The sequence below is a fragment of the Nicotiana tomentosiformis genome, chromosome 2 (assembly GCF_000390325.3).
Source record: "Nicotiana tomentosiformis chromosome 2, ASM39032v3, whole genome shotgun sequence".
NCBI lineage: Eukaryota > Viridiplantae > Streptophyta > Magnoliopsida > Solanales > Solanaceae > Nicotiana > Nicotiana tomentosiformis.
Genome location: NC_090813.1, coordinates 70017218 through 70027083, shown reverse-complemented (window position 1 = coordinate 70027083; position 9866 = coordinate 70017218). Strand labels below are relative to the sequence as shown.

General features: G+C 31.5%; 1 protein-coding gene across 1 annotated transcript; it reads left to right on the top strand.

Annotated features, from left to right (window-relative positions):
- The first annotated feature begins 4739 nt into the window (after positions 1-4739).
- On the top strand, positions 4740-9256 carry LOC104114619 (uncharacterized). Its single transcript, XM_009625105.4, has 8 exons — positions 4740-5055; positions 6296-6336; positions 6922-6996; positions 7194-7277; positions 7363-7397; positions 8320-8405; positions 8843-8908; positions 8994-9256. Exons 1-8 carry the CDS (start codon positions 4989-4991, stop codon positions 9026-9028), a joined length of 489 nt encoding a protein of 162 aa, XP_009623400.1. The 5' UTR covers positions 4740-4988; the 3' UTR covers positions 9029-9256.
- Positions 9257-9866: the final 610 nt, after the last annotated feature.

Genomic DNA, 9866 nt, shown 5'->3' with positions numbered 1-9866 from the left:
TCCGGGTAGTTAAGGACTCAAAAGGATGAATTACTTGTGTAAATTGTAGTCTTTACTTAATTAAATTATTTAATATATATATATATATATATATATATATATATATATATATATATTGTGAATTGTTAGGGAAGATATTAAAGGATGAAAATCTCATATGCTTAAATTTTCTGTTTAAATTAATTAATTGTTAAGAGAAATTGTTCTTCCTCCTGAATTTATCTTATAATAAATATACTCTCATTCCGGAGGTACATAAAAAAATGTCCTCCTTTCTTGTGGAGCGGGCCGAATGCCTCGGCAGGATTGATGCATTTATGGATCGTGTCGCACATCCCTCGGCAGTGTACACGAAACTCTGGATCGGGCCGTTCGACTTCGGCAGAAATCGTGCTTGATAATAATAATTACACGATACTTGGACAGTTTATTGCAGCTTGTAAAGCTATTTGATAAATTAGAAATTTATTGAAATTGAATTGCAGCTTGTATATCTATTTGATAAATTAAAAATTTTATTGAAATTGAAGGATTTAATTAATAGATTGGAAATTGTTGCAATTGAAGGATTTTTATTATTTCTGCTAATTGAATAAAATTATTGTTAACTCTGTGAATCATGCTGATTTGAATAATTATAATTTATTCCATTTATTATTGTTGACCCTTAGTGAGTGTTAAAGTCGGCCATCTCGTCTCTACCACTTCGAGATTAGGCTCGATACTTACTGGGTACACGTTGTTTACGTACTCATACTACACTTGCTGCACTTTTTGTGCAGGATCTAAGACATATACTAGTGGAAGACCTATCATTGCACATCCTCGTTATCCAGGAGCGTAGTGGTGAGCTGCCGTCCTGCAGCTACTGGTGCTTCTTCTTGTATTTTTAATTCTGTCTATTTTCATTTCAGACAGTATTTGGAGTTTTGTATAATGTGCTAGATGCTCATATACTTGTGACGCCAGGTCTTGGCATACACATTGATAGAATTTGGTCTCTTATATTTTTCCTTGGAATTAAATTTTATTGATATATATTTAATTTATTAGTTGGCTTGCCTAGCGATAGAGTTGTGCGCCATCACGACCTATAGGTGAAATTTGGTCGTGACAAGTATCCTCAGAATAATACACAAAGATAAAATCAATACCTTATAATATACAAGCTTCCTATTTGTTTGGAAAGTTCCAACTGATTTTCACATTCTATATGAACATCGTAATATATTTTTGCTTTTATAACAGAGACGATCAAATCATTGTGTTTCACTTACTTTAAACTGTTTTTAACCAATCATCACGCATAATACTTTAATAATAATATTCTAAATATTTTGCTTTTTATTTTTATATAAATTGATGTAACATTGAATTGAAAACAATTTATGGCACTTGGGAATCTAATGAAAATAAATCAATCAAAGAAATTTTTTGTTAAACTTCGATATATAGAAGACCTAAACGAATTTTTTCTAGGAAATAATGTAACATATATATATATATATATGTTAAACTTCGATATATAGAAGAATTGAATGAATTTGTTTTAGGAAACAATGTAACATATATACATCGATTTTCTTTGAGAAATTTGTAAAAGAATCAATTACTCATACTGAAGTAAAAATAAATAAATTAAAGAGAACAATCTCATTTATATTATTAGAACCACCTTATTATAATGTAAAATAAAATATTCATATAAACTTGCCCCTGTATTTTTTTATCATTTAAAAGTAAATGTTATAGTTTAAAAGATTATAATTTAATTATATTTTTATTATTTAATATTTTAAGAATTAACCCAATTTATTATGTAATAACTCCTCATACTTAGGAACCCATAATATATCATTTAATTTAGTTTTAGCTTTATATGAACTAATAAGAATTAACTTTAAAGGAAAGTAAGAATTTTTTAATTTGTTTAAAATGTTATAGATGTTTTGAGAGAATAATACTAAATTTTTCTTAAAGTACGTGCCTTGTTTGTCATAAAGAATTGTAATTAGGAACAACAACTCTTTTTTGATAGAAAATTATGGACGTGCTTCACTTATTCAAGTAGGATTGTCGTTGTAGGGTCGGAAATATGTGTAGTTTAAATCGAAAAAGAATTTCATTATTAGGTAATTTACTATTAGATCCTTAAATTATACAAATATTTAAGGGTATAAAAGTTGATCAATATTTGAGGGATATTTTAATCGTTCAACATTTAGTATAAATTATTCGTGCTTTTATAATAACTAGTCTTAGAGTACGCGCGTTGCGCGCGTATCTTTTCTCAATAAGCATACTTATAAAAAAATACATAAATATTATATTAAAAGCTTTGTTTAAACTATAAAACAAAAATAAAAATTCTGAAGATGGTGAGTATTAATCCAACAACTAACTCACAAAAAAAAAAAAAAAAGGAAGGGCAAAATAGAACTTCTCAAGCATCAGTTATTATCCAACTTAACTTTTTTAAATTTTATAATTTCATCACTTCAATTTCACCAATTAAAGTATCATACTTCCTTTTTACTTACCAAGTTCATGCACTCATCACTACCAATAATACATTTTTAAATTCTACAAACTTTATTATGGAGATATCTGTTAAATTAATAATTATGTATGTTGTATAAGTTCTATTTGTACTCGTAGGCATTATAGAAATAATATTCAAAATTATGACGACAAGCAAAATATTTAAATAAGTAAAATCTTACTCAATTTTAAATATTTAAATATTAAATAATTTTGCATAATTCAAATGGTGAGAGAGATTAATAGCTACAATTTTGATTAATTTCAAGATCTAAAATATTGGAAAAATAATAAATAATAATTTTAACCAATAGTACATTCTAAAAATATTATTAGATCTTTTGTGAAATAAGACTTGTTCGACAAACAATTTTGTGGAAACACATGATTATGATCTTTGTGATCCTTTTGCTATGTTAGTCATTCAAGCTAATGATAAATTATACTTCTAGCCATCTCATAAGAATCTCAAAATTTATACCTAATAGTCGCACTCACTCAAAATTTATGCATAATTGTTTGGCTCCCACCAAGCTGACGCCTAAATGGCCAAATTTTATATCTATCAAAACTTTTAAATGCAATATAATGACAATACTATTGCAAACATCAAAACAAAATAAAACATAGAAACTAAAAGCTCGAAGAATCCTATATCGCAAGTACATTGATAGGGATAATATCTATTTGTGAGTTTAATTAGGAATAATAATGGTTGTGCTTCATTAATCAGAATTATATTTTCAATTTGACTATTTTTGAATTATGGATAACCTTCATATGTAATTCATACCACATAATACATGGCACTTTATTTATACAGTTCAAGTATTAGACTATTTACAAGCCATCAAAATTCACAACATGTTCTAACTTTAAATAAATTGTGAATTTTTTACTCAAATAATCATGCAAGAAGTAGATATACAATAATAATAAATAAAATAAAAAGATCACTTTTTTGGATAAAATTTTACAATGTTTGACACTAATTATGCCTACAATGAGACTACATATAAACAATATATTCAAATTTGAACTTTTCAGAAAAATAAAAATCAAACAAAAAATAAATAGAAAAAGTGCATCAGCATGAGATTTTGTATTGAATTTAACATATCATGCAATACAACCCCCCCCTCTCTCTCTATATATATATTTGTTGGTCAGATGATAAAGAAATAATATATAACATACCTTAAAAAAGTTAAATCACAAAAGAAAAGTAGGAATCACACCTCGAAAAGTTGCTTGATATATGTGGTTGGAGCCTGGAGGGGAGCTTATTTATATAGAGTAATAAATAATGATGCTTAAATATAATTCAAAATTGATGAATCATTTTTTAACCTAAAGTCTTAAGTGGTATAATATTTTATTCCAAAAAAATGAATTGTATGGCAATACGAAAAATAAAAAATAATAATTGTGTTACCTAATTTATATAACAAAAGAATAATCTTTTCACAATTAACACAATGCAAATGTATGTGGAATACATTACAAAAGGGAATAATATATATACTGCCCTTAAGATTAGGGCTTCAGAGTGAATTTAGTCTACCGTTGCCTCAAACTCTTTTTTTTCTATAGCAATAATACATTAATTAATTATAGAAGAGAAGAGAAAAGTGAATTTTATAAGGTAAATCTTAATTGATTTTAAAATTCTAACTTTCTACATATCTCAAATAAGGAAAGACCTGGCAAGTAAATTTTTAGTTGATTTTAAAATCCTAAATATTAGAAATTAATTAAATGACTATTTTATCCATTGTAAACTCTATTTTAAAAGGGTAAAAAAAGACGAACGACATTTCGCTAAGGGCCTTCGTGCTTTTAATATAGTATATATATAGATAGATAGATATAGATTTATAAAGGCATATATTTGTTAAATCTTAACACTATTAATAATTAACTTTATACTTACTATAATTTAATCTAACTATATAATTACACTTGTGTTACCAAACAATACACTTGTAATTACACTGTAATTACTTTATGACAAACAAATATGTCATCGTAATTATAATACAATATAATTATTAGACTGTTACTACCATAATAATTATATCAATTCTAATTATCCGGTGGCTTTCCAACCGGGCCTAAGTGCGTGAATTATTCCGGGTCCAAAATTGCTTTAAGTCTTTGCAAAAAGTATTTCTAATTTTGTGGTACCCATAAATCGCAAAGAAACGCTATTAATGTTCGATTCCCACTCACAGTAACTTTATAATGTCCGAGTAGTCGCACCGTAAGGTTCCCCACCCACACACAAATTAGGGTTTTTTCTCCACTTATTTCTTTTCTTTTTAAAAAACATTTTTGCGTAGAGAAAGAAGGAAGTCCGAAGAGTAGCAAACCCTTCGATTTTCCATCTTCAATTCGGCTTCCTTCTTCTTCTTCTTCTTCAGTGATTAAACTTACAGGCGAAAGCAATGGGAAGAGGAAAGTTCAAAGGAAAGCCTACTGGTCGTCGCCAGTTCTCCACTCCCGAGGAGATGAGTATGCACCCTTTACCTTTCTTATACATAACTTTTGAGATCTATAATTTTTATCTGTCTTTGTGTGTGTATATGTGGAATTGGAACCGTTTTGATTCCGTTAAGAAAGTCAATTAGAGAGGAGGTTTACCTGTTGTGATTATTGTTTCTATTATTTTTTTATGTTAGATTTGTTAGGAGAACTGAAATATCTTAAGTAAAGCTAGCTAGATTTTTATGCTTCTTTTACAATTAGTAATTGGAATATCTAATATTTTTTTCTTTTCAATAAAAGATGTTGAAACGCTTGAGTTAGATAGGAAAATTTACTTATGAGAAGGATTGCTTATTCTCGCTGGTTAGCTGGTTAGAACATTAGCCGATTTAACTATGCTTCAATTCCAAACTAGTTGTATATTCTTATTTAGGTGAATTCAGTGCACATTCTATGAGTATGTTATCAGTGGTTTACTCTGTATTGTTGTGATGTTCTCTGATTTCTATATGAAGAGTGAAAAGATGGAAGGAGAAAACTAGTTCATGAGAAAAACTCAAAATAGCTTACTTTTTCTCCTGTATAAAATATTTTAATAAGTGGAAAAACTCAAAATAGCTTACTTTTTCTGCTGTATAAAACATTTTAATAAGTGGAAACTCGGTTTTCACTTCATGCCTGGTGCAATATAGCTATAGTATCTTGAAATATCAGATTGAAGTGTTTATACACTCAAGTGATGGAGTAAGGATTCTCTTTCGGCGTTACACATTACATATAACAAAAATTAGAGTAGTTTAGAATTGCAACACATCACTACTTCTCTTTTTCGTACTATCATAGCAGTTGATATAAAAAACAAGAGCCTGGGAGAATTCATTCATGCATGATGAACTCACTCTAATTTTTGCTACCCTTTTCCTCCTTTTTCTGCTGCCTGTTAGTCGTGGTGCTTCTTTGTATTTTCCCCTCCCTTGCTGAAGCAATCTCTTCGCTTCTCCATAACTGTATTGCTCAAGGAGAGCTCTTCCATGCGTTTACTGTATGGCAAAGTTGTGGGATCAGCCTGTTTTATCTTGAACCTGTCTAATATTTGTTGCTTCTGCTGCTCAATCTCCCTTCTGTTTTTAAAGGACTGGTTATAAATAGATCCACCTGTTGGTGCCACTTTTATTAGTTCAAATCGTTGATGTTTTGAGTACCTCAAGTCTGAACGAACTGGACATGGTTGGCTAAGGTTGGTCTTATATTTGCTTTGATTTTGCAGTTGCTGGTACTTCCGCTCGACGTCCTCGCACGTTTAGGCAGGTGAATGTCTTAACCTTTAGTTTTTATAAGCTCCTAATACATATATCTTCTGTTTCTTATACGTTAGCATATGCATACTTGTTCAATTTGGAGGGCTAGCACTGTTGGGTCAGCCACAGCATATTCTATTTTTTTTATATTTATAAATTGCTTTGGCGATCATAGCTGCATGAAATTTCAAAGCTTAACTAATTTCTGAATTGTGAAATGATACCTATTTCTATGACCTTTTTATTGTGCAAAGAGAAGAATCTTGCTATAATTAGAGAATACAATTTGTGGTTTATGAACCTGTTCTCCTGATGCAATAGAAATGATATCGGTCGGCCACCTTTTTGGTCTGTGGGTAAACCCCTTCTAAGCCCGTTTTGTTTTTGATGCTTACCTTTTTGACGCCCGTGTGTTCTAAGATGTTACTTTTTCTCAGTAAATCAAAATATTGTTTTGTGCTTGTAACTAGATTGATGGATTGAATCAATAGTATTATCTGGTTTCTGATGACATCTAGTGGCTTTTATGATTATTGTTGTCTTCGTGCTTAACTTCTAATCCATGTGTTTTATGTAATTTATTTGAGCTCTTCAGGAAGAGGCTGAAATTGAGGAAGAAGAGAGATCTAAGGAGTCTGAAGAGGAATCTGAAGAAGATTCTGATGGAGAGGTCAGTTATCTATGATTCATTGCTTAATTACAAAAAAAAATAGAAGAGTAAAGTGATTTACAACAGCTACTATATCTCAATTCCAAGTTAGTTGAGGTCGGCTATTTGTATTCTCACTATCAAAGACGAATCCTTTGTGATTTCTGTGGCTTTGAAATGTTTTGATTGGCTTTTGTTCTTTTTGTTGTTGTAAACAGAAGAAGAAAGGTACTCAGGGCATCATTGAGATTGAGAACCCCAATTTGGTCAAGCCAAAGAACGTGAAAGCTAAAAATGTTGATGTAAGATTGGCAGGGTGCACTTTCCTTTGTTCAATATATATCGCTTTTTGGATGTTAATTTTAATGAGGGCCTTTTCTTTTGCAGATTGAGAAAACAACTGAGCTTTCCCGACGTGAAAGGTATATTGCAGCTTTTGTTTGTGTTTCTTTACAATATGATCCCTATGAAGTCATGGATAGGGAAGCCATACTGTGTGCCTGCTATATGCTTGGCATGAATCCTCCCCTCCCTTTTATGTTCTTGTGTTTCAGTGACCACTCTATATTTTCCCATTTCCTGTTACTGACCTGCATCCACCCGAGTCATAAAACCATGCGCCACTGGCCCTCAGGGATTTCTTGGTCATCAACAATTTTTTTAACTGTCCTGCTCCCTCTTTAATGTGAAAAGAGTGGAGTAGGGGTGGGAAGGGATTAGGAGATAGGGTGGTACGATGCTGGTAGCTTATTCAAAGATGAAAGGGATTGGTCCTCTTATATACGGTCAACCTTCATCAGAGAGATTGTCCAGGGAAGAATATCTCTTCCAAAGTTACTCATTTGGCTGGAAATTCTGTCCGCATTTACGAAGATCATACTTCCAAATCTCCTTGATACCTTAAGGGACTGAACGTAAACTGAGATAAGTTATTATTCTCTGTGACAAGACCAAATTCCTAGGCCAAGACCATATTCCTAGGCCATTGTTGCATGTATTCAGCTATTTCTTTGTGTGGGGAAACACTCTTGTTCTGTCCCATATTCCAGCTACTTGTGTGACTGTTGGGCCCAGTGGATGCCGATGAACTTGAATTATGCATACAGCAGGAACAATTTTAGCTTTCTATTATTGTAATATTTTGATAATTATATTGCTTGTATTTTTTGTGTTCTTTATGTTCAGAGTCAAGCTAAAAGAAGGAAGAAATATCTTACGTCTTGTGTATTAGTTCTGTTAAAGATTCATGCAAAGCAGTAGTATATCTGGTGACATATGGTCCAGTTAGCTTCTGATCCTTTTAACTTCTATGACATTGTTAATTTACATGGTTCTTGTTCACAGGGAAGAGATAGAGAAACAGCAAGCTCATGAGAGGTACATGAGGCTGCAAGAACAAGGAAAAACAGAGCAAGCTAGGAAAGATTTAGGTAATACCACTGAGCTACACTCTAGCAGTGTACTTCATTTGTTTTGCTTAAAATTGTCCTGTCTTGTGGTTAATTCTCTTTACTCACTGCTTGATTGAGGTGTTGGGTCGATGGATTGAGGTGTTTCTCATCACTAGTAAATGTTGGCATAATTCTGATATTCAAGTGTCTTGTTACTTCATATTTGAATCTGTGATGACATTTTGTAAATATAGTCACGGGAGGGACTATCTGAGTGATGAAGATCGAAATGGATCACTTGTCATCTGGTTGGGCTTATTAATGTAAAATATGTTCCTTTTATGCTGTTTCATTGTAGAATTTGGGGTGATGAACTTTGAAATGACGTTCCATGGACTGAAACACCTATTTGAACTGGTGCTCCTTCAACTGTTGTTCATAAAGTTCTACTCCTAATTTAATTCCGTAATTTGCAGACCGCTTGGCTCTCATACGGCAACAAAGAGCAGAAGCTGCAAAAAAGCGAGAGGAGGAGAAAGCTGGTACTTTCTTAAATTCTTACGTAGGTAATCTAAGATTCTCTTTCTTCTCTGCTAGGGGTTAATGCTTGCATTTGTTTCTGTGCAGCCAAAGAACAGAAGAAGGTGGAAGCTCGCAAGTAACGAATAGTACCTTGAAATGTTGTTTTCAATTCTCCCAAGAACAAGATATATCCCTACCATTATTGGCTAATGATGGAGTTTACACTTCCACCTTTCATTTATGTCATTGTCTAGTTTAAATGGAGAAGAGTTCATGCTATAGATGAAATCATGAAATTATACTTTAAGCTCTGATTCTGTATACAAAATAGATTTGTTTGGCCAATATCATGGGAGGATTTACCAGTCTTTTCTTTTCGGGTTGAAATAAGAATATTGCGACTAATTAAATAACTATCTTACAGTGTTAGCTAACAGTGTGTTTGCTATGAAGAGAAATATTTTCCATGGAAATGTTTCTAAGGGAAGTTGTTTTTTAAAAACTTATTTATCGGTGTTTGCTTGGTGTGTGGACGCACGATCTTTGGATCCCTGAGGTTCTTTTTCAAAAGTCTTGGAATGTGAAGAGGTTTGTTGTACAGTAGGCATACATACAGCTTTGTTTTGTAATATTATGTTGGCTGTAAGCTGACAGTCTTTTAGTCGAAAAATTTCCTCTTCCAATTTTTCAGCTCCAATTTCCTTCACTTACATGTAAAAGTAGTTGCACCGAAGAAACTTAGCTTCCGTTTGGCCATTAGTTTTTTTTACTTTATTTTTTAAAAATAAATTAAAAATATTGTTTGGTTATACAAGTGACAAGTTCTTGAAGATGAATTTCTCTAAGTTTTAAAAGGTGGTTTAGGCTTTTTTTTCAAGCTTTTGAAACTTTCTACTTACAAAATTTCAAACATCTTTTTCAGGTCCAAAAATCATTTATCTCATCCTCAAAAGCTTTTTTTCTTTTAAGTATCTCATC

What these genes read in the sequence shown, in the direction of transcription:
- LOC104114619 (XM_009625105.4), top strand. Translation starts at nt 4,989, where the DNA reads ATGGGAAGAGGAAAGTTCAAAGGAAAGCCTACTGGTCGTCGCCAGTTC. An exon ending in AAGAAGATTCTGATGGAGAG is followed by an intron (nt 6,997 to 7,193) that starts GTCAGTTATCTA and finishes TGTTGTAAACAG; the next exon opens with AAGAAGAAAGGTACTCAGGG. An exon ending in GAGCTTTCCCGACGTGAAAG is followed by an intron (nt 7,398 to 8,319) that starts GTATATTGCAGC and finishes TCTTGTTCACAG; the next exon opens with GGAAGAGATAGAGAAACAGC.